Source organism: Nothobranchius furzeri, chromosome 10 (assembly GCF_043380555.1).
Source record: "Nothobranchius furzeri strain GRZ-AD chromosome 10, NfurGRZ-RIMD1, whole genome shotgun sequence".
In the NCBI taxonomy this organism is placed as follows: domain Eukaryota; kingdom Metazoa; phylum Chordata; class Actinopteri; order Cyprinodontiformes; family Nothobranchiidae; genus Nothobranchius; species Nothobranchius furzeri.
The window spans coordinates 48,322,031-48,346,860 of NC_091750.1; the positions used below are offsets into that span (position 1 = coordinate 48,322,031).

General features: G+C 40.6%; 1 protein-coding gene across 1 annotated transcript in view; it reads left to right on the forward strand.

Moving 5' to 3' along the window:
• The window catches only part of stag2a (STAG2 cohesin complex component a), a 30,917-nt gene extending 6,978 nt beyond the window's left edge, over window positions 1-23,939 (forward strand). Inside the window, exons 2-34 of the mRNA XM_015960960.3 lie at window positions 2,958-3,036; window positions 3,170-3,248; window positions 3,430-3,588; window positions 3,682-3,778; window positions 3,854-3,930; window positions 4,006-4,210; window positions 4,304-4,455; window positions 5,718-5,791; window positions 6,015-6,138; window positions 6,533-6,631; window positions 9,796-9,875; window positions 10,906-11,013; window positions 11,126-11,234; window positions 11,940-12,057; window positions 12,123-12,226; window positions 12,306-12,398; window positions 12,473-12,562; window positions 12,655-12,858; window positions 12,938-13,008; window positions 13,088-13,175; window positions 13,419-13,499; window positions 13,609-13,701; window positions 13,773-13,947; window positions 14,028-14,167; window positions 14,247-14,348; window positions 18,107-18,255; window positions 18,334-18,462; window positions 18,543-18,751; window positions 19,749-19,986; window positions 20,101-20,211; window positions 20,322-20,448; window positions 20,543-20,620; window positions 23,524-23,939. Of these exons, the coding sequence (XP_015816446.1) occupies window positions 2,993-3,036; window positions 3,170-3,248; window positions 3,430-3,588; window positions 3,682-3,778; window positions 3,854-3,930; window positions 4,006-4,210; window positions 4,304-4,455; window positions 5,718-5,791; window positions 6,015-6,138; window positions 6,533-6,631; window positions 9,796-9,875; window positions 10,906-11,013; window positions 11,126-11,234; window positions 11,940-12,057; window positions 12,123-12,226; window positions 12,306-12,398; window positions 12,473-12,562; window positions 12,655-12,858; window positions 12,938-13,008; window positions 13,088-13,175; window positions 13,419-13,499; window positions 13,609-13,701; window positions 13,773-13,947; window positions 14,028-14,167; window positions 14,247-14,348; window positions 18,107-18,255; window positions 18,334-18,462; window positions 18,543-18,751; window positions 19,749-19,986; window positions 20,101-20,211; window positions 20,322-20,448; window positions 20,543-20,620; window positions 23,524-23,547 (3,831 nt within the window). The 5' untranslated portion in view covers window positions 2,958-2,992 and the 3' untranslated portion in view covers window positions 23,548-23,939. The remainder of the gene's footprint in view (window positions 1-2,957; window positions 3,037-3,169; window positions 3,249-3,429; window positions 3,589-3,681; window positions 3,779-3,853; window positions 3,931-4,005; window positions 4,211-4,303; window positions 4,456-5,717; window positions 5,792-6,014; window positions 6,139-6,532; window positions 6,632-9,795; window positions 9,876-10,905; window positions 11,014-11,125; window positions 11,235-11,939; window positions 12,058-12,122; window positions 12,227-12,305; window positions 12,399-12,472; window positions 12,563-12,654; window positions 12,859-12,937; window positions 13,009-13,087; window positions 13,176-13,418; window positions 13,500-13,608; window positions 13,702-13,772; window positions 13,948-14,027; window positions 14,168-14,246; window positions 14,349-18,106; window positions 18,256-18,333; window positions 18,463-18,542; window positions 18,752-19,748; window positions 19,987-20,100; window positions 20,212-20,321; window positions 20,449-20,542; window positions 20,621-23,523) is intronic.
• Window positions 23,940-24,830: the final 891 nt, after the last annotated feature.

Below are 24,830 nucleotides of genomic sequence, written 5' to 3' on the forward strand. Positions count from 1 at the left end.
ACATTCAGTGGACTCTGGTTAAAATGGTGGTAAATGGTCTGTATTTATATAGCACCTTCTGGGGTTCTGCAACCCCCCAAGGCACTTTACAACACAATCTGTCATCCACCTACACACACATTCACAAGCTGGTAGCAACAGCTGCCCTGAGGCGAAATGGTGGAGGTGAAGCTGCTGAACACTGGTGCAATCAGCCCCTCTGACCACCACCAGCAAGCAAGGGTGGTTTAGTGTCTTGCCCAAGGACATAACTGGGACAGACTGAATGGGCTCAAACCTCCAACCCTCATCTTTACCCTGCTATAATTTACAAATTGTGTTAAAAAGAACATGCTGTTCAGACCATCTTTGGTTGTTTGGTTTTTTAATAGATGATGCAGATTTTCTGAAATCTGGACGACCTATAACTGTTGTTTTTAAGTTTTCTGTTTGTCTTTAAAATGACGTTGTGTATTATTCTTGCCGATAGGGGGCAGTACATTCCTAAATCATTGCAAGCAAGCAGTATTTTTGTGTTCGAGTAAGATCTTACCAACGTATGGCCATTAGGGTCAAAAATCACTGGGAGCTTAAATTTTGAACAAGTAATTTGTCAGATCGTTCAACCTCCAGCAAAATGACAGATTCCTTTTCATCACTGGCAAAGAACGAAGAGGTAAATGTGTAAAACAACAATGTTTATGACTGGTGAAAGTTTACTGCTTGTTACAAATCAGTAAATGTGTTTTGTCCTCACGGGCTCATGTAGAAGAAAATATGGCATCGCCCAGAGATGACCTGCTCCCCCTTTGCACCAACGTCACCTAATCACGTGGGTCCACCATGCTGGACGGCAAAAGCATGTAAACAGTAAGCGACACGATTACTAAACAAAGGGAAAAGTAGAGCCTGAAATTGTTTTTGCGATCAAAACAAAAACAAAACTCCAGCATTCCTTCAACTAGTTCATGCCCAGTTCAGTTATCAGTAGTAGCGCATCTAGCGGGGGCTCATAGAGAGCGGTATGTTAACTAGCTTACCAACGTTAGCCTACATTCTCTCTGCAGCTGTTCACCGATGTAAACATGTTGCTGACTTTGCCTAAATTCACCCCTCTGGATTTATAACTTTATGTTATAAACAGCGTTTCACTTTACACCAAAGCTGATGGTTAAAAAGTCCGGATCCCTACCAGCTTGTGTTGCTGGTGGGGTTACCGGGTTCAGCTGCTGCTCTCACACTGGAATGAGAAGATCTCTGAACGGCGACGCTGATATAAATAAATAAATAATGTAATTTTAACACACGTAGTCATACATCGGAGCTTTAATATTAATAATTGTCTCGCTTTACACTACAGTGGACGGCGCGCAGCCTCCGTGGTGAAATACCCATCCATCAGGATGATCAATAACTAGTATAAACACATCACATTTACCCCTGTCCCTGTCTTCCTCGTGAAATAAATTAATGTTAATCTTACCCGTTAAAAACATGCTCGCTGCAAATCTGAGGCCTGCTAGTCCGCTTGATTGATAGCTGCAGTTCATCTCCGTCCTCAGTCTCCATCAAAGTTATTAAAAAGAAAAAACGAGATGAGTTTACGTCCTTGTCTCTTAGTGCAGCCAACCACGCAGCAAGCTAAAACCATTTTACTGTCAAATCAACTAAATAAAAGCGATAAGAGGCTACAAACTGGCTTGTTTTGACTACCTTCACTTGAGTTTCTATGGGTGTAAACGGTCTTTTTGCCATCCATCATGGCGAAGGGGGCAGTCACATGAGTGGCGTGACGTCACGTGCAAAGGGTCAATAGAGCTAACAACAAGCTAATGGTTCCGTGAGCCATTGGATAATAAAATAAGCTACAAAGTAAAAAGATCCACACTGTTAGAAAAACAATACAAGTCCAAAATGTAACAAGTCAAAATCTTTTAGGAATCCTAGATCTGTAAAGTAAGAAGCTCAGTCTTTTATTTAAAGCTGTGCCATTTGTAACCACTACAGGCCTGCTTACATGGGAGGAGCACTTTGACAGACCACTTTAGTGTGATGCAACAACATTGCTGCTCAGATTCTGCTCTTCTGTTAGTGCTGTACCCAAGTGTGGCTAATGCCAGTTATTAAAAGAATTGCAATATCTTTATAATTAATCATCAGTTTGTTTGCCGCTAACATTTACTGTCTACCATATATGTCACGTAAAGTAATGCTGTATAAAAGATGAAACCTTCATCAGCGTAGCACTTTTCTGGGGTATCTATCACCATTAAAATCACGTATCCAGCCACGATAGTGTATTTACTGTTGTGTTTACGTTGTTTTTATCAGAGACTTTTTAATGCGGACAAATCTGTCCCTCATTTTCCTCCACCTGTTCTTGCGATCGGCACCTCTAAACCCACGTTTCCCATCATTTCATCCACAAATAAAACGCTTGCTTCAGTCACGCGGGAATAAACGTTCATATTTTTGTATTTTTCCGCAACACATGGCGTTGCGTGTCTCCGTACTCGTGCAGAAGAAGAAGTATAAATTAGGCTTTAGCTCAACTCCCTCATGGGAATGTCTCTTGTTTCCTCAAGCTAAATCTGAGCTGACTTATTGTCTCATGCAGGTATGACACCGACATCTGAGAAGTACCGCGTACAACCCCGCTTCAAAGATTTCTAAAGTGCCTTTTTAGGATTGTGCTAAATAGAATAGAATACAGGCCATTTACCATTAACGGTATTTGTGAGAGTTTTCAAAATGACTGAAACATTCATGAAGGTTTCTTAATTTCCTAACATGTTAGTAAATGCAATGAGAGTAAATCAAGGACAGTTTGAGACATTTACTGTTATTTGTCTCTAATTTCTTATTTTATTCACAATCAGGTTTTTTTGTGGAAGTATACAAAAATAGAAAACAGTGTGTTGGTTTTTATCGCTACTTGGGCACAGATTCATCTGTAAAAATATCTGATTTGTTTCCAGTTTCTTCTTCTGCGGTTCCAGAAAATGTGGAAGAAATGCTAGCAGAGCAGGAATTGCACACAGAGTTCCAGTTTCCACAGTAAGCAGCGACTCTCACACCGACCAGGATTGTACTTGTTTGTGATTGTTTGTTTGTTTGCATCTGTGCTGCTGTTATTTTGTGACATTTATTTGGACTTTGAAAGTGTAATTACTTTATCTTTCATACACAGAGAAACAGATTCTCAGTTGTCTTCTGATGCTGACTTTGAGGATCTAGATGGAAGAAATGCAAAGACAGGAAGGGGCTTGGTAAGTGGGGGTTGTTGGTAAGACACAGAGACACGCATCTTCTCCGTTTGGTCAGAAATGACCATTTTCATCACATTTCTGCATTATCACTTTTGTTTTACACACAGTGATTTACTTTTTGTTTTTCCAAAAAGCCAGGTAAGACTTTACAGTTACGCAAAAAAATTTTTGACCTTAACAGGCAGCTAAGAGAGGGAAGAAAGCAGTGGGGGAGAAAGCCCGAGGTGGGGGAGCAGGAAAGCTTCCTGATACTGGCTGGGTGAATGGCCATCACCAGGAGAACGGGATGGATCATGTGACCCTGTTTGAGGTGGTTAAAGTAGGAAGGAGTGCCACACAGGTGAGTGTTTTTCTTTATAGGTGACTACGTCCTACTGAAAGTTGATTCGTCTGTGGCGTTGGACATTGTTTTGGTCTTTTTCTCTTCTTCTAGTCTGTTGTTGATGACTGGATTGAGTCTTACAAACAAGACAGGGACAGTGCTCTCCTGGACCTCATCAACTTCTTCATTCAGTGCTCTGGCTGTAAAGGTCAGACACAGTGTGTGCAGCCGTTTCTGCCATCGGCCGTGTAAGTTTAGCTCAAACTGTGATTCGTCCTTTTAGGAGCCGTGAGCGGAGAGATGTTCAGACACATGCAGAACTCTGAAATCATCCGAAAAATGACAGAGGAGTTTGACGAGGTGACATGGCCATGCAGCTACAGGCGTCTAACGGTTAAACCTGAGTCTGATTGTTCCTCTTTTATGGTCTAACAGGACAGCGGAGATTATCCCTTAACTCTCTCAGGACCACATTGGAAAAGATTCAGGATAAACTTCTGTGACTTTATTACAGTCCTGGTGCGACAGTGTCAGTACAGCATCATATACGACGAGTACATGATGGACACGGTCATCTCACTGCTCACGGGCTTGTCTGACTCGCAGGTCAGAGCGTTCAGACACACGAGCACACTAGCAGGTTAGTTCTAACACCACGCCCTACACAGCTGCACACACACCTGTTGTGTCTTTGATGGGTTTGCATTTTCTCTGACTCGGCTTTCTGCTCCAGCCATGAAGTTGATGACGGCCTTGGTGAACGTCGCTCTGAACCTGAGCATCAATATGGACAACACGCAGAGACAGTACGAGGCAGAAAGGAACAAAGTAATCGCAAAGAGGGCCAATGATAGACTAGAGCTCCTGTTGCAGAAGAGGAAAGAGGTGAGAAATGAAAAATGTCACAGAGCTTCGGTGAAGCATCGAGCTTTTGATTCGTCCGTGTAAAACGTCCACCAGCAGCAGTTTGTTAGGCAAAAAAAAGGAACTTGCACTATAATTATAACCGTTTCATAGTTTGGTTTCATAGTACTAATCAATCAATTCAAAGATACTTTATTAATCCCAGAGGGAAATTAGAGTACTATAGTACAGTAGTAGTACTACAGTACTACTGCATTCTGTGTTACCTTGGTAGCAGTTCTAAATCATCTAAATATTTCATTATTCTAATTAATTGTTTTAGATCTTTTTACTGTATAATTCAGATTATTTGTCACTTTGAGAACATGTTTGAGGCTTTATTATGCTCATGCCTTATATCTCTGACACACACTTTTCATACAACACGACACTCTTAGTTCTGGACCACAAGTCGGTTTTGCTTCATAGAGGAAAATTAGTCATTTAACAGATAATAATTTGAAAACTATAATGTAACATAAATTCTGTAATATGTTTTCTTTAGTTGGCTAGTTTAACTAAAAAGTACACTTAAAAATTTAGCTAAATTATTGAGACATAATTCAACTTAAATCCACAGAAACCATCACATGAAGTCATTTATGGGACTGTTTTTGACTCTATGTATAAATGCAAGTGATGCACCGATATGAAATTTTTGGACCGATGTCGATACCCGATATCAAGAGCACTGCTATGGCCGATAATCGATATTTGCCAATATTGATATACTGACATTAATGCTTCTAAAATCAGCAATTTTGTATAAAATGAAAATTATTAAAGCCAAATTTACATTAATATGTACACACACCACACACATTTACGCTTCTGAGATGATTAAAATCACTGTCACATGACTAAACAATTACACATCACCCCCTCACCCTCTGAAACAGGCAAACAAATTGAGACCAGATGGGAAAAATATCGGTTGTTAATATCGACCCGGTTTTATTTATCGGACCGATACCGATGTGTTAAAAATTACTAATATCGGCTGATTCCAATATTGATGCCGATATATTGTCCATCCCTAATAAATTGTTTTTTATTTATCTGTAGTTGCAAAACTAGTTTACATGAAATGTTGAACTTCCTTTTCATCTTTAGTAAAACGGTTTATAACAAGCAGATTTTTCAGCAGATCTATAAACTCATGCTTTAGTGTGGCAGAAAATAAAATTGTTCTTTCACTTAATTTTTTAAAATAATTTTAAAAATTTAACTTTTCTTCTTTTCAGCTTCAAGAAAATCAAGATGAAATAGAAAACATGATGAATGCAATCTTCAAGGGAGTGTTTGTCCACAGATACCGGTTTGTATGGAAATGGCTAACTGTGTTTAATGATTCTTTATGGCCTTCTGGCGCCCTCTAGTGTTAAAAGATTGTAAACACAAATAAAATTTCTCTTGGTTTTTGATGACACAATTCAGCAGTTCTATTTAGTTCTTTTTTCTTTTTAATTTTAGGCAATAAAGAGTCTGAACTTGTGTACATCAGTATGTGTTATTAGCTCTATAACTACTTATGTTTTCAGTGATGCCATTGCTGAAATTCGAGCCATATGCATCGAGGAAATCGGTATGTGGATGAAGCTGTACAGTGATGCCTTTCTCAACGACAGCTACCTGAAGTATGTTGGCTGGACGATGCACGACAAGGCGAGTTAACGACAAACACGCGTTGACAGTTTCACTTCTATTAGATCTTACTAAAATTGACATTTGATCTAAACTTGACTTTTGATTTTTCTCCTGTTTTTGTTGCTACTTTCAGACATTTTCAAGCTGTACAAACCAATCAATCAATCAGTCAATCAATCAATACTTTATTAATCCCAGAGGGAAATTAGAGTTTCAGTACACACAATTCAGAGATCAGACATACATGGGCATTGGTGACTGTGGTCATTCGCAACCCGAGTCACGCTACCTTAATAGAGATAAGAGGGTTACATGAGGATTAGTTCAGGTGGAGCATATTCAGAGGATTATGTTTATAATGCTGACAATGTGTTGCGCTAATTAGCATACATTTTGGTCATTTTGATTGCAGCAAGGTGAGGTGCGGCTGAAGTGCCTGACTGCCCTTCAAGGCCTGTTCTACAACAGAGAGCTGGGCTCACGGCTGGAGCTCTTCACTAGTCGCTTCAAGGTGAGCCAGCAGTCAGTATTAGGGCTGGACGATATAGAAAAAAAGCATATTGATAAAAAAAAATCATATTGATTGATACAATAAATATTGACAAATATAAAAAAATTAACAAAAAAAACAACAACTAGAAAATATATTTTATGTGCGGCCCTGGCCATTTAATGCTATTCCTTCTTTCACTACTTTCAATAAAGAACAGACAAAAACTGACCTAAGTTCAAGATTATATTTAAAGGGGCATTATGGAAGTTTGACAGCCAAAACATGTATAGAAATAATTAGAATAGAAATAATAAATGTCTTCTTCATACATTCTCCTGCAATGCCCTGGTCCTGTAGAATGAGCCCTGGCATTTTTACTTTGATTGCCTGTTTTTCTGTAAAATCACAGAAAAAGAGAGCTGCTCGGGTCGAGCAAGCTGCTTCATGCGCGTTCACGCTCAGGCATAGCCCGTAGCATTTGTTATCAGTAGCTTTAGCAGCAGAGTGGGGTAGTGCCAGCTGTTCCTAATGCCTAGTGATGAACCTAGCTACAATTCTGAGGACCCTTAGCTACTTTCTTCTAGATATTTCCTGCAAATTAGCAACAAAATAGCCATTTTCGCTCCGACCCGCTTTGAACGTTGTTTCAGTTGTCATCAAGGATATAAATATTACTGATATGAAAGATGTTACTGGTGCTGTAGCTCACCTAGTTAGACGTCGTACTCTCGTGCAGAAGATCCGGGTTTGATTCTTGATGTGAACGTAATTTATGTAGAGTTTCTTTTTTACATTAATGGTATATTTTTTACAGTAAGATGCCCAAAATTTTATTTGAGACTCGCCGAATGGCTTTGAATTCACAGATAAAAAAGATGTGGTTTCAGCTTTCATTTTGGAACAGTTTTTCAAGCAAGAGAAGGGAATGGTCTGTGAAGCTGACGGACTGACCCATCTTAAACCTTTGTCGGCTGTGCTGAACATCGACATATGGTGCTGAAGAGAAAGGTACAGAACCAAATTATTTAATTAATTAGCTGCGCGTTCTCCTGTCCTCTGTCCTCCGGGCCACACACACACACTGGACTGTCTCAGCTGTATTTTTGTTAAGGAGTGTGCACGTACAGCATACGCGCCTCCTGCACGAGCCTCCTATTGAAGCAGCCGTTACGCTTTTGGCCTGAGGGGGCAATCGCGAGCATAAAAATTCAAAACTCCGTAAAGTCCCTTTAACCATCTTTACCTTACTAGAACTGAACTGTTTCAGGAAAAGAAAATTGTGTTTGTTTTTCTAGCAGAAATTGAGATTTTGGTTTAACCCTTACTCAACGTTTACATTTTCTAACGTTAAAGTCATTAGAGCACAAAAAAATGCTCTAATGTGAGGTAAGGGTTAATTTGTGATTTTTATTTTTCAAATCAAGGTTCAGCTGCAGCACATTATTCACAACATACAGCAATATTTACAAACGTGACAGGAAGTGACCTCATACCATTCTGCTTTCATCAGGGCTGCCAACTCTCACACACTGACTACGTTTACATGCAGCCAATATCCGGGTTATGATCGGGTTAAGGTCAGTATTCGGGTTTCTGAGTTGATCAGAATAACCCGTTTACAAGCATAAATAGAAAGAGTTACCCCTAACTTGCATAACCCGATTTAAATGCGGACGTTGGGGTAGCGTCAGGACGTATGGACTACGTACAGACGCAATATGCGTCATTTCCGGTTCTTCTTGTTCCGGTATCCGTGAAAACAACAACATGTTTCCCAGTTCGGAAGAGATAGCGACCGCGTTTGTTTGCGCTTTAGTTTCCTCGTCACTCCAAAAGTGTGGTGCTGTGCCGCGACTCGCCATGTTGCTCCCAACTTGTTGTTTACTTCCAGCGTTCTGGCGCATACAAGACGTCTCGCTACTCAAAAGACCAAGATTCCTTACGAACAGAGCATGCGCATAACACACGCTTTGATGGGGATATCCCGGTATGCGTTTACACGACCAAACATTCGGGTTAGAAAAGGGTTACCCCAGGTGTAGTAACCGGGTTTTTAAAAACCCGGTTATGAGCATATCTGGGTTTTTGGCGGTGTTTACATGGACCTGCGGAACCGGGTTATTGTGAATATTCGGGTTTTAAAAGGGTTACTGGCTGCATGTAAACACACTCACCGAGCATGAGACACACGCATCGGATCTGATCTGCGCGCACCCCTAACCCAACACACACACACACACACACACACACTCTCTCTCTCTCTCTCTCTCTCTCTCTCTCTCTCTCTCTCTCCTCACGGATGATAGAAGGAGCTCGATCAGCTGAAGAACTTGCCTCATCTCCCATACCAAATTTAGCAAAGGTCTTGTAAAGGCCAAATTATTCTTTTGGGACAATTTCCTCGACCTATTGTTGCTGCAACTTCTTGTTTCAAGTCGCATTCTGTCTGTTTAGGTTTGACAGGGGAGGGCTTGGTGACCGAGCGTGCTTAGATCTGTTAATTGTTTGGAAGTCTAGTATTAAGCTACCTGATAGACTATAAGTGTTTATCGACCCATTTTTTTCTATCGCACCACACGTCTATTGATAGACTTATATCATTATAGAATTATTGTCCATTAGGGGTGTAACAATATCCAAATCTCACCATACGATATTGTCGCGATATTAACCTCAAGATATGATATTTATTGAAAGCCATGAAGTTCAAAATTCAAGTAGCAACTCAATATATATTTATAAAAAAAATGTTAACACAGGTACAGAATTAACAGCCAAAATAAAGACATTATTAAACAGCCTATTCAATAAATAAAAATACCCAGGCACTAAAAATACCAGGCATTGTGGGCTGTACGCACTCCCATTGGTGAACTGGCCGATGACGCGGAAGCAAGGCATCATGGTCTATGTAGTTTACTTTGCTATGCTCCTGTGGAGCAGACTGAAAAGTGTTATTTTTACCTCAAGACGTACTACTGTACAATATTGTAACAAGACCACGACGACATTGCCAATATTGTTACAGCCCTATTGTCCATCCCGAGTCAGTATCGTCATCAAGTGTCTATTTACAGATAACTGACAAAAATATATTTATTTATGGAATTTTACATTCATCATCCCCAGATTTGTTGTTAGTAGATCTCAGGTCCTGAATGTGGATGTTTTATTTCTAACAGGATCGGATTGTGTCGATGACTCTGGATAAAGAATACGATGTCGCAGTACAAGCTATTAAGCTTCTGACTCTTGTCTTACAGTAAGTAACCTTCCCTTTGATTAAAACATCACGTACATAAACGTGTTCAGTTAAATTGAATTCAATTCACTTTATTTATATGGTGCCAATTTACAACACTTGTCATCTCAAGGCACTTTACCAAGTGAATATTCAAATTAATACTGAGTTCAGTTTATTATTCCAGTTAGTTGAAGGGATATTCCACCCCTAAGTGAAATTGTGTTTATTTCCAGATTCCCCAGATTTAGATTTAATTACTACAGCGCAGTAATTCTCCTGGTCTGGCAGCAGCCTGTCTGCTTTAGCTTAGCATAAACAATGCAAGTAAATAGCAGAAAGTAGCATTTTGGGTGCAAAAGTGATTAAAATAACTCAAAAATGATTCCAGTATTCCTGGTGAGCTCAATTATGTCGACTGCAAATGAAAAGTAAGAAGTAACACGAAAGATTTGCAGGAGCCGATTTAGACTTGGGACCACATTATGACAAAGCACTGCTGTAAGCCGCCGCTGCGTGGCACATGGATAAAACACAGCGGCCAAGTATCCCTTTAAAAGTTTTCTATGTGAGGAAACTCAGCAGATTGTATCAAATGTCTAACTTCTTGTGTCAGTGACTTCCCTCATATTAAGCAAGCATGTAGCGACAGTGGAGAGGAAGACTCCCCTTTAACGGGAAGAAACCTCCAGAGGATCCTGGCTCAGTATAAGCAGCCTTCTGCCACGACACACTGGGGCTTTGGGAGGACGGAGCAGAGACACAAAAGTCAAACCGATGAACTAGTAGTAGCACATTCTATGTTAAAGAAAGCAAGGAGAATGTTCAGTGGTTGGCAGCCGATGGCCACCACCAGGAGGCTATCATAGCTCAGCAGAACACCAGACCTGGTGCAGCTTGTCTGATGAAGTAAAGGCACCAACATGATGTTTATATTGTTTCAAAAAAGATCCCAAAATCATCTCTATAATTAGAGAAATGTACAAAATAAAGCCAGATAAGGTCTCCTGTTGATTAAGCTCACTGAGAATGTCTTTGTTTCCTCTGACAGGAGCAGTGATGAGGTTCTGACTGCAGAGGACTGTGAGAGCGTGTATCACCTGGTCTACTCGGCACACCGACCCATTGCTGTTTCAGCAGGAGAGTTTCTGTTCAGGAAGTGAGTCATGTTAAAACAACAGCTAGACCGAAACGTTCCTTGTGCTGTAAAGTCCTTTTGGGTTAGTGCTTTGATCAGGGCTAATTAAAAGGATTTATTGTGTTTATTAAAGGCTTTTCAGTCATCGAAGTTCAGACGAGGAGGGCTTACCCAGGAGGGGCCGGCAAAGCCTCAACGGCAGCCTCATCAAGACGACGGTCTTCTTCTTCTTGGAGAGTGAGGTGAAAGAGCCTTTAGACCAGGGGTGTCAAACTCATTTTAGCTCAGGGGCCACATTGAGGGAAATCTAGTCCCAAGTGGGCCGGACCGGTAAATTAAAAACAACTTCAGATTGTTTTCTTTGTTTTAATACAATCAATATAAAACAAAGCTTGAGCCTGAGGACAGTGTATCCAAAATAGTACAAGTACAACATCTGAAGTGTACTTGAAAATTTGAAAAAAAAAAAAAAAAAAAAAAAAAATCAATCAATAAATAAAAACATTCCTTAGTGATTCAAAGAGCTTACAGGTCACATGGCTAGATCAGTTTCATGCAGCATGTAAAGTATATTTGACTAATTTTACTTTACATCTTTTAGCTTTCACCGGCACATCAATATCAGAAGTCACATCCTGAGTGGCAGCCAACTTCAGGATGTGATTCAAGTTCTTGTGTGAGCCTTAAGCGCAGCTTTGTTTTATTTATACTCATTACAGAGAAAACTTGCTCACAAAGATAAGGTTATTTTTGCTCTACATTGTAAAGTATGAAATAAAAATTTACACAACCATCTCGCGGGCCAGATTTAACCCGCTTGCGGGCCGGATCCGGCCCGCGGGCTGCATATTTGACACCCCTGCTTTAGACCTCTGCTTCATGGCTCACCTTAGCCCATCTGGGAATTTCCTGTTTTTTAATCAATTTCCTAATTTGATGTTTTCTAGCTTCATGACCATGGAGCCTACTTGGTGGATAGTTTGTGGGAATGTGCTTCAGAGCTTCTGAAGGACTGGGAGACCATGATTAGTTTGTTACTGGATGAGCCCATACCAGGAGAGGAGGGTAAGGAACCGCCGGCTCGTTTACTTGTAGCAGTTACTTTAAATAACAGTTTTCTTTCCTCTAAGCCCTGACGGATCGGCAGGAGACGGCTCTGGTTGAGATCATGCTCTGTGCCATTCGCCAGGCTTGTGAATGTCACCCCCCAGTTGGCAGAGGCACAGGGAAGAGGGTGAGTGTCCAGCTGCTCAGCAAAGACAGACCTAAGCCTAATGTTGAAGGATTTTGATGTGATTTTGTTCATGGATTAGGTTATGACTGCAAAGGAGAAGAAAACACAGCTAGATGACCGGACGCGGATCACAGAAATGTTCTCTGTTGCACTGCCTCTGTTATTAGCAAAGGTGACTATTTTCTGTACTTTAGCTTATGGGTAGTTCACTCATACTTAAATAACTTGTTGTTTTTCTCTTTGCAGTACTGTGTTGATATTGATAAGGTGACCAATTTGCTACAAATACCAAAGTACTTTGATCTTGATATCTACACCACCGGTCGCTTAGAAAAGGTTTGTGAGGTTTAAAAGATCTTTTTAGTGCAATTCTCCGTTTTAATTTAGCATCACATTGAAGTAGCAGTAAAACAAGATTATATGTTTAGCATTTGGATGCCTTATTGCGACAAATCTGGGAGGTCGTGGATAAGCACACAGACACTGAAGTTCTGGAGGCCTCTTCCACCACCTACCACTACCTCTGCAACGAAGAGTTCACCATCTACAACCGCGTCAACATCGCCCGCTCACAGCTCCTGGATGAGATGGTAGACAAGTTCAACAGACTCCTGGAGGACTTCCTTCGAGAGGTTGGTGATGTGGGGAAGTTTGAAGTTTCCTCGTGACAAGCAAAGAAGAATGTTGAGGGTATGAGAATTTCTTCTTCAGGGTGAAGAACCAGACGAGGATGATGCCTACCAGGTCCTAGCAACGCTTAAGAAGATCAGCGCTTTCCACAAGTAATACAATCCACAGGTTTCTGGTTTCCACCTGGAGTGTGTAGAGGACAGTTTTTCATTTGTTTGTTTTTCTTTCCAGTGCACACGATCTCTCGAAGTGGGATCTCTTCACCAGCAACTACAGGCTCCTCAACACGGGTCTGCAGAACGGGGACATGCCTGAGCAGGTATTTCAGCACCGTGGAGTCCTACTGACTTTACTTAGATGTTAGCCTAGCCTTGCAGTCCCTTAATGTCTTTGTGTTCACTTCTGTGTAAATAAATGGTTTCCGAATGTTTCATCAATGCTCTAAATAACTTTCTATGTGCTGAAACCGTTCTTGGAAACTTGTTTCACCCACTGAGTTACATGATTACTTAATCCGTATTTTTATTATGTGAAGATTTTATCTTGATTTTCTTTCCTGCAGATTGTGGTTTATGCGATGCAGTGCACGCATTACATCATCCTGTGGCATCTAGCTAAGGTTTCAGACGAGACTTCAGTCAAGGTATCGAAATATTTAATAAACATGTTATAAACAATTCTAATAACAATAAAAGCTTTAAAAAGCAGTGTTTAACAGTATTAGTGTTCCCTTATCGTTCAATCTGTGTCAGGGGGATATGGTGACTCTGAGAAAGCAGATGAGGGCGTTCTGTTTGATGTGTCAGCGTTACTTAAACAGCATCAACACAGCCGTTAAAGAGCAGGTGGGATTTTTACTTTTTCTATCCATGAACACGTGGTTGGCTGGTATTTATTTGTGATGTGTATACCCCAGGCTTTCACCATCCTATGTGATCTGCTGATGATCTTCAGTCACCAAATCATGTCGTCAGGCCGGGAACATCTGGAGAGTCTGGTTTACGTGCCAGACTCCTCGCTGCAGGCAGAGCTGCTCAACTTCATCCTGGATCATGTTTTTATTGATCAGGACGACGACAGCAACAGCACAGGTCAGGCGCTTGTGTCAGCTGCCCTTTCCCCAATTTTTATAGTTCAGTTCTTTTCAACCTTTAACATTTCTTTTCCACAGATGGACAACAAGATGATGAGGCCAGTAAAATTGAAGCCCTTCACAAGCGGAGAAACCTCCTTGCTGCTTATTGCAAATTAATCATTTACAACATTGTTGAAATGAACACAGGAGCTGATATATTTAAACAATACATGAGAGTAGGTCTAAATCATTTAGTTATGTGACAATCATTCATACCTGATTCTTTTTACAGCCTTTCTTCTCTTTTCTCTTTAGTATTACAACGATTATGGCGATATCATCAAAGAAACGATGAGTAAAACGAGACAAATCGACAAAGTTCAGTGTGCAAAGACACTCGTCATAAGTCTGCAAAAGGTAACGTTCTTATGTAGTCGCACTACATCTTCTAAAGTTAAAATTTTCCAAATGAAACAAAAATTGTAACATTTTGCTTATTTTTAAATGTTTATCCAACTTGTCTAAGTAAAGAAGTTGAATTTTACTGATGTTGCTGATTGTGTTAGAATTTGATGTCTTGAGTTTTTGGTTTGTAAGTGGGGATGGGATTGGTTCATTACATGAGGAATTGGGAAATTTGTTTTGGAAATGCAGTAAAAAAAAGTCCTGATGACAGACGGCCACACTAAATTTACCAGAGTTCAGGAGTACCAGGGGTAATCACTGTCGCTGCTACATCAGAGGTCCTGAGAAAATTCACATCAGCTCATCTCACAGGAGCAGAAAAGTCATTTCTGGTGTGTTTTTAAAAAAAAAGTGCTTTCAGTGAGCAACCAGTTTTTACTTATTATTTTGAAAATGATGAGTCTGAGTTTTTCTGACTGGCTGAACATGAAAATTGTCTCCTACACCTACAGTGCTCAGCATAAATGAGTGCACCCCCTTTAAAAAGTACAAATTTAATCAGCAGCTCAATGAACAAAAGAACAATTTCTAGAATTTTCTCAAGGCTGGGTTTTATTGAACACTTGTTTAACTCCATAACATGAAATTAAGGTTAATAATAAAACTTAGGTCACAAAATCTTCAGTTTTACTAAAATTGGTTGAAGCACAAATGAATACACCCCCCAACAAAAACTACTACATCTAGGATTTAGTTTGACCACTTTGATTTTCAAGGACAACACCAAGTCTTCTAGCATGGAATGAACAAGTTGGTGACATTTTGCAACATCTAACTTTCTCCACTCATTAAGAATAACCTATTTTAGAGCCTGGATGCTGGGTGGAGAGTGATGCTCAACTTGCTGCTTCAGAGTTCCTCACAGGTGTTGGGTTGGGTTGGGTTCAGATCAGGAGACATACTTGCATACATTCAATCACCTTCACCTTGTTCTTCTTCAGAAATGCAACAGTAGCTTTAGATGTGTGTTTGGATCGTTGTCCTGTTGGAAAAGTGCACGACGACCAAGTGCACGGAGTGATGGCAGCATCTTCTCCTTCAGTGTAGAGCAGTACGTTGTTGAGTTCATGATACCGTCAGTGAAATGCAGCTCCCAAACACCAGCAGCACTCATGCAGCCCACATTAGGACACCGCCACCTCCATGCTTCACTGTAGGCACAGTGCATTTCTCTTTGAAGTCATCACCTTTATGATGCCGTACAGTTTTGAAATCATTACTTCCAAAAACCGTGATCTTTGTCTCATCACTCCAGTGTATAGAGTCCCAGTAGTCTCCATCTCTGTCAGTATGGGCCCTAGCTAATCCTAGGCATGCTTTTTAGTGCATGGGCTTTAGGAAAGGCTTCCTTTGTGGCCGATACCCATGCATGCCATTCCTCTGCAGTGTGCACCATATGGTGTCACAGGAAACGGTCACTCCAGTTTGGCTTTCTACTGCTTTAGCTAACTGCAGTGAACTTGCATGGAGATTTTCCTCAACTCTTCTCATCAGAAGACGTTCCTGTTGAGATGTTAACTTCCGTAGACGGCCTGGACGTCTCTGTAAGATGGTTGCACTTCCATCTTTCTTACATTTTTGGATCACTTTTGCTACAAAATTTTGACTGATATGTAAAGCTTTGCTGATCTTGTAGTCCTCACCTTTAATGTGTGAATAAATTATTTCCTTTCTCTTAAAGGGACAATGTGTAGTTTTTATCATTAATCTCTGGAATTATCCATCAATGTTGAAAATGAATTAAATGATGCCCAGTTGTTGAAAAATATTGGTGGCTTCTTAACATATAACCATAAAAATTAGGTCTAAAGTACGTGGGAGTGGGTCTAACCCCAAAATTCCACTATCTCCGCTCCGCCCCCGCTTTCCGCTGCCGCTCGCTTCCGAACTCAAGTTATGCTATACCCGCTCTACAACGGCTCCGCTCCGGTGCGGAGACCTGAGGTGTGCAAACAGGCATGCGCGGGATTTTCGAGATCTTGCAATACAGTCCGAGCAATAAATGCGGAAGTTAGATCCAAACACTCGTTATGTGGGAGAAACATCGAAATGAACTGTTTAATCTGCCTATCATTTGTGTTGAGAGATCAGCAGTGTTTGTATCAACAAAGGGTGACTACTTTGATAGTATAAACTGTATTTATGGCTTATTTTTGTGCATTTAGAGTTCAACCGCCATTGATAGTTGTTAAAAGTTGTTAAACCTGTGCATATGAAACAAAAAACGCTTTTTGTTTATCGATTTATTGTGAAATAACGGAAGTTGTGCTTGCTCCCTTTCCTGTTGGGCGGTTGTGATTTCTGTCCATTGACTGCGGAGGTGCTCTGATTCTATTTTTGCTGGATGGCGGAATGGTGGGCGGCACACTGCGCTGCACGGCTGCAGTAGTGGAACAGCTCTGATTGACTACAACGGGACCGTTTTTGCTGCGGAGTTCGTGCCGGAGCGGAGATAGTGGAATTAGTCTCTGGGCGACACCATATTAGATGCCATGTTTCCTTCTACGGGAGCCCATGAAGACAAAATGCATTTACTGATTTGTAACAAACGGTTACAAAATTTCACCATTCATAAACGTTGTTTTACACATTTACCTCTACTCATTGCCAGTGATGAAAGGGAGTCTGATGTGCTTGTCATTTTGCTGAAGTTTGCTCTCTCCAGGACTTTTTGACCCTAATGGGGATCCGTTGGTAAGGTCTTACTCCAACACAAAGTACAGCTTGCTTGCAACAGTTTAGGTATCTACTGCCCCCTATCGCCAGGAAAAATACACACTGTCACTTTAAGTAATGCCGTTTTCTAGTCACCTGTCTCCTGAACACCTCTTAAATGAATATTTAGACTCGCCAGTGGTTGAAAGCCTGTTAATTAAAATTATCTAGTCTTAAGTGTGGCTTTTCTCTTAAGACTGAAATTTTTGCAACATGGGCTTGAATGGATTTGTTAGGAAAATCACTTTTTTGTGTGTGCAAACTAATAAATCTTGTTTGCAATCAGTGGTCCACGTTTGTGGGAGTATTTTGTAGTTTGGTATCTCATAGAAAATTTTGATTGTGAACAGACACTAAAAGTTTTCTGAAAAATGTAGTGGGGTGTACTCATTTATGCTGAGCACTGTATCTCCTGCATTAGCTTCTGATAGAAAGTAAACAGTGAAACTCTAGGATTTGAAAATCCTGACAGATCTACGTCACACCTTCACTCGACATTGATGGACTCACCCATCTCAAGGGGAAAGGCTTCTGTCATTTTAGCTTCCAGAAAACAGCAGAGAACGTCTCGGCTAGTAGAAGCTAGCTGTTAGCATTAGCAACTCCACCACATGGCAGCACTTGTGTCATTCGTGGAGAACAAACATCATCATTTCAACATAAACAAATTCAGTTGTAGAGTCTCGTTAGCCAGTCAGCAGTGAGATGTCCAAGTGTCAGCAAATAAGACTCCACAGCCTGTGGTCTGCCACTTTCTCCACCGGCTGACTTCTACGTCCTCAAGCAGGAGCACCTGAGATTTTTTTCCCCCAGAGTACGACTTACAAGGCATTCATTCCTACAGACTACTGCTATTGCACAAAAAATATGAGAAATGTTTACCTTTGAATCTGACGACGTCTGCTTTCATTTCTCAACATTTGGCAAAAATGTTGTAATCAGTGGTTTAACTTGTCAAAGATGCACTTTAAAAGTAAAATTTGTTTTTCTTGCAGTTATTCAATGAGATGTTGTCTGAATTTGGCTTCAGTTTTGACCGCTCATCCTCAGCCTTCTGTGGCATTAAAGAGCTTGCTCGACGCTTCTCCCTAACTTTTGGTTTGGATCAGGTGAAGACGAGGGAGGCCATTGCCATGTTACATAAGTGAGTGGTTTTCTTTGGCGAGCTACGAAATTCATGCAGTTTGTGTTTAAATACGCAAAGTTTGTTTTTCTGCTTTAGAGATGGAATTGAGTTTGCATTTAAAGAACCCAGCCCTCAAGGAGAAGGAGGCCCACCCCTTTACCTAGCATTTTTAGACATCCTGAGCGAGTTCTCCAGCAAACTAATTCGACAGGACAAGAAGACAGTGTAAGTTTGAGTCATAATAGGTAATATGAGCTCTGACTCTGAAATGGCTTTACCGTTGACTTTTTCTCTGGCTCCGGCAGTCACATGTACCTGGAGAGATTCATGACCTTTCAGATGGCCCTTCAGAGGGAGGACTGCTGGCTGCCCCTCATCGCATACAGGAACTCTCTTCAGGCTGGAGGGGACGATGACACCATGTCCGTCATCAGTGGGATCAGCAGTCGAGGGTCTAGCGTCAGGAGTAAGAAGTCCAAACCACCTGCTGCAACTAAAAGAAAACTGCCTGAAGGTGAGCAGTTTAATCACGGACTCTAGATTCAGCAGAAACCTGTGTGATGTAGGCGTGTTCATCCAAACTTTAATGTTATACATTTGACCAGTTAGCTGTTGAGCTAGCTGTGTTTGTAGCATGGGTGTTTTTAGCCCGTTTTGGCGGGTGCTCCTGTAAAGCAGTTATTTTTACTGTGTTTTTAAAGGCACTTGTAAAACAGAAAAAGCATACAGTGGTTGACTGAACACTTAGCCTAGTATCCCCAAGGGCTGGTATCCAGCATGTTTTAGTTGTTTCCCAAATCCGACACACTTGATTCACCTGTTCAGCAGCTCACCAAGACCTGCAGAGGCCTGCTAATCACCTGCTGATCAGCTGTGTTGGAGCAGGAAAAACAGTGAAACATGCTGGATATTCTGTGAAGGAAGCTTGAGGATCACTGACCTTTGAACCGAGACTAGATTATTATTATAGCAGAATCCGTAAAGCATTGTTAGTGATTAGTGAAATCTTTTTTTATTTTTGGAAAAGAGTGTTTTGCTTTTATTTTACAAATATGGCAGTACAATTTTTTTTAAATGTCCAAAACTGTTAAACTAATCTTTCCCGGAGGGGCAGCTCTCTGGGTGCTCAGCACCCCAAAACCCCTGATGCTAGAATCACCCTTGGTTTGTTGTTCTGAAATGTAGTCACAAACCTGAAAAGGCTAGATAATTTTTTTGTTTTATACCTTAATGCAACCCCACAGGAGTGTGAAAATGTGGACCCAGTACTTTAATTTTCCACTCACCTCCTCACGTCTCCTCGTTACTGTCAGGCTGCAGCAAACAAGAACATTCCCTTCAGCTGTCTGCAGCTTCATTGCTGTGAACTTTTTGGGTGTGTTTGAATTGAATTGTTAAACAGATTAATAAGGTGTTGCTCTTTTTTTCAACTTTGATGTCACAGTTGTAGCAGATTTTCTTCTCTGGACAGAGCATGCTGCGTTGTTTCAGAAGTGGTTTTCTGCTTGCAGAGGAGAACAGCTGCAGCAGCAGCGAAGCCGTCTGGTTGAACCGTGAGCAGAGTGTGCCGACGCCAGTCATGATGCATTCGCCCCACCTCACTTCCACGGTACTGAGGGATCCAAAGCAGATGAGACCAGAGGACAGCTTCACCCCCACATTCACCATACCAGCACAGCAGCACCTCCATCAAGCTCTTCCTCCACAGCAGCTGCCCCACCTTCAGCACCAGGCAGCCATTGATTACAAGTACAAAATCATTCCTAAAGTAGCCTCTGACAAAGACCTGCAGATGCTGCTGTGTTGCTTTGGGCTGAACTGAGTTCATTATGAAGGTAATGCTTACATAACCCTGTCCCACAGCACCCAGGTCACTTGGATGCTGACACAGAGGCAACAAGCTGAAGCGCGACAGCACCAAGAGAGGGTTAGCATGCACTACGCCAAGATGAGGAACCACATGCAGCAGACCATGTAAGACGACACTGACCTTTAGAGAGTGCTAGTAAGGTTTAACTGTAGGGGAGTAAAAAAGAACGACTAAAGAAATCACTACTGACGGATTTCCTTTTTTCTCCTCACAGTCGTCGAGGGGCTGGGCTAATGGAGGAGGATGAGGAACCAATAGTGGAGGATGTGATGATGTCATCAGAAGACCGCTTGGAGGACATCAGCGAGGGCATGGATTTTAACACAATGGACATCGATTTGGTAATCTATGAACTTTTCATCTAAATTCTGTAGAGGAAGCACCAGTGTGGTGTTTTAATACATGTTTGTAGTTTAAACTGCTGCCATTTTTCAGCCGGCATCTAAGAATCGAAGAGAAAGAACAGAACTTAAGACGGATTACTTTGATCCTTCCTCCATAATGGATGATTCGGTAAGAAACCTCACTGCTTCACTTGATTGTTTAGATTTTTACTCACAACTTGTCATGTTTATTTGTTCTTCTTACAAGAAGTCTGTATTCATTTAGATATTTGTTTTGTTTTTTAAAAAGTAGCTGTTTAAAATGGAAAATGATTTTGTAAACCAGAAAAATGTGAAATAATTATTTAAATACTATAACAGCACCATTACTGCGTCATCTGTGGTGTGTTTGATAAAGGAAAACAGGCTCGCCACTGCTGTAGCTTTCATGTGTTTTTCAGTGATTTGACATGTTTTTAGATTTGTTATGAAAAGTTAGGTTCAGATTCAGACTTAGCATTTCAGGACTGTTGAGCTTTTTTTAAAGGTGCGGAACACTGAAAAAACCTTTTTTAAATGATTATTTCTGATAATTGTTTTTCATGCGGGCTAAACATGAAAATAGTCTCCTACACCTAGGGTTGGGCATCGAGCATCAATTGGAACCGGGACCAACTGTTAATTTTTCCCGGAATGGTTCAAAGTTTTTTATTTCGATTCCTAGTTTCGATTCCTAGTTTCAATTCCTAGTGTGCCGACCAGAAAAGGAATCCATGGTCAATGTCCGTGAAAAATAAATGTGATCTGCAAATTGCGATCAACGCTTTTCAGAGCTGATCACAGCAGCTGTCTGTGTGCAGCACGAGTCCCCCCTCCCCCACCCAGATATAAACAAACGCGTCTGGCGAGCTTTTACTCCGTAATGTAAACTTTAACTCCTGCAGCGTAGAGGAAACTTGTTAAAATACGTCAACACGGTGGATTTAAGAGAAGCTTTAAAGAACAAACTCTGGACGGTGTGAGGTGAGTTTGTCTCACTGCAGAAATAAAAACACACACGTAGCGTCGGCAGTCAGACGCAGCCGCTCACCAACACTTGTGTGTGTGTGTGTGAGTGTCAGAAGGCTGAACAATAACCTGTAGAATTATTAAAGTCATCATGCTAGAGAAGCTTCTCTGTGGTGGACTACACCAGCTTCTGCCACAATAAATAAACATAATAATAATAATAATAATAATAAATAACATTTTAATTTCCTTTCTGAACTATTTCTGTTGAGAGTTTTAATGTTTAAAATCTGTTAGATTGCTACTGACAGCAGCTACGTTTAAGTTTCACTTTCTGTTCTGACTGAATGCTGCTGCAGCATGGAGGTGTAGTTCTCAGTCATCCTGGACATGATTCAATTCAATTCAAGTTTATTTATATAGCGCCAAATCACGACAAGAGTCGTCTCAAGGCACTTCACATAATTAACATTCCAATTCACAGTTCATTAAGCCAATCAGAAATAATGTTTCCTATATAAGGACCCCAGCAAATTGCATCAAGTCACTGACTAGTGTCAGTGACTATACAGCAATCCTCATACCAAGCAAGCATAAAGCGACAGTGGAGAGGAAAACTCCCTTTTAACAGGAAGAAACCTCCAGAGAATCCTGGCTCAGTATAAGCAGCCATCCTCCACGACTCACTGGGTCATCCTGAGAGTTTTAGCTGAAAACAGCTGGACGTTTCTGGATATGTTGGAGACATTTAGCCTCTCATCCCAGAGGCTTCTTCCAGACTTTGGTTGTGGTCAGAAACAAACACACTGGTTGTGCTGCAAGTCTGTTTCTTTTTTTCTCCAAAACATGTTTTTGTCTAAATGAAGGTGATGTTATTGTCCATAGAATTAAAATTCATGTTGAAGTTAAGATTATTTCATCAAGTAGGATCTGTGGCTAGCTGGCTCATGTAAAGCATGTCATGTCTTGAAAGAATCAAAATCGGGAATTGATAGGAACCGGAGTCGAAACGAGTAATCGGAATCGGAATCAATCAAAATCAAACGATGCCCAACCCTACCTACACCTATATCCTGCATTAGCTTCTGATAGAAAATAGACGGTAAAACTCTAGGATTAGAAAAGCCTGACAGATGTATATCACACTGTCCCTTAACATACATGGACTCACCCATCTACTCTACCACACAGCAGAACTCCTTCAGGCTTGTGTTAATGGTGGAGATAAATCATCAACGTTGTAGAGCAAAAAGTCAGAGATGGAGTTGTGTTGCTGTTAGTCAATCGGAGAAGAGATTTCCAAATATCAGGAAATAAGTGTCTAAATCCTGCCGTCTGAAGCTCAGCTCTGATGCGGCTCCCTTCCTCCGCGCGCGCGTGTGTGTGTGTGTGTGTGTGTGTGTGTGTGTGTGTGTGTGTGTGTGTGTGTGTGTGTGTGTGTGTGTGTGTGTGTGTGTGTGTGTGTGTGTGTGTGTGTGTGTGTGTGTGTGCGCGTGTGTGTGTGTGTGCGTGCGTGCGTGCGTGCGTGCGTGCGAGTTCAATCCCCAGTGAGTTGTGGTGGATGGCTGCTTATACTGAGCCAGGATCCACTGTCGCTAAATCCTTGCTTAGTATGAGGATTGCTGTAAAGTGTCTGACACTAGTCAGTGACTCCATGCAATTTGCTGAGTTCCTTATATAGGAAACTTTTTTCTGATTGGCTTAATTAACTGACCTGTATTACATTCTATATGGTTTGTAATTAGAATGTGTATTTTTATTTATTTATTTTTTTTTTTTATTCTTGTTATGGACATATCCCTTGTCTGAAATAAAGTTTGATTGATTGATTGTATTGGAATGTTTACTATGTGAAGTGCCTTGAGACGACTCTTGTCGTGATTTGGCGCTATATAAATAAACTTGAATTGAATTGAATTCTAGTTCCTGAGACAGGTGCTCAAGAGCTTTCTTCCCCAGAGTACCACTAACAAGGGATTCACTGCTACTAAAGCACAATCAATTTGGCTTCAAATGATTTCAAATTAAACTTTTTACTTTGCTTGTATAACTATGAATTTGAGATATTTCCTTTTCTATCTTCAGGTTCTCAATGTTTCAATGTTCTAACCTTAAGTGGATGAAGATGGACACATGAAAATTGTTGAAGAAAGACTGAAACAATTTTTTATAAAGCGCCTCAAGATGAAAATCAGGAGGCTGGATGATGAAATGACCATTCTCTGTGAACAGAAGTGGAATGGACTACTACAGGTGGCTTTTGAGACACAAACACTTCTGCTTTTAAGACTCGAGGAGAGAGCTGGAGCTTGGAATGGAGTGTTCTCCTGCTCTTCACACATTTAACATTTATCTGACTGCAAGGAGGAGGATTCTGTTTGTGTTTATTTGCCCTGAAAGCGAATCGGGATCAACTCTCTCAGAGCTGGACCTCTCAGTGTCGATACTTCAAGCTGTTTGGGTGAATATGAATAATATAGTGGTGGTGATTTTATAATGAAGAGGCTGGAATTCAGACTACTAATGTATACCTTTAAAATCCTTTTCACTTGATAGATTGAAAAAATATCAAAACAGGATCTTCTAGAGGGGTGAACACAATGCCATTAACACGAGTAACACATCCAACCTTGTTAGCCTTTTGGTATTCAGATGTGTAGGACTAATAATAACAACAACAATAATAGTAATGCCAGACTTTGGTAAAGAAGCTAATTGTAATCTCACAGCCATACTTCTATAAATATTTATTGGCCTCCCTAATGCAATGTAAACAGAAGTGAGTTTTATTTATAGGCAGCACTTGATACATTAAATTATTAAGGTGATTTTGTGTTCACTTGTCATATTTGTAAACTGTAGATATTGGCATGGCATGTAGCCATATAATCTGATCTGTGCACAGTCGAGTGTATGAAGTGGAGTGTCACACTGTTCTAAGGCCTTGCCACAAGTGGTATACAGCATTCTCAGATTTCTTTGTGATGGTATTTTTTAGAAATGTGCGTTCTGCTTTTATACCTTAGAGATGATTTTCATTTATAGGCATTTTGTATCGACAATCAAATGTAAATGAATGGTTTCTAAGCATATTATTTCACATAGATACTGAAATAATCCTTTTTAATGAAAACGGAATGGTGTTACTACAGATGCGGTCATCTGTTTTTATTTTCTTCTATTATTAATGGGTGCAAAGGTAATGCATTACTCAAATAGAGTCACATGACTAATCAGTGTGCATCTAAAAATATTTTATTGTTGGAAGCATTTACAATGCCATACATAAAACTCTGTCTCTAGTATATTGCTCTTTGTATATTAAAATAGTAACACAACCATACCATGTTCACATTTTTATTTAAAAAAAATGGTTTGAAAATGGTTAATTA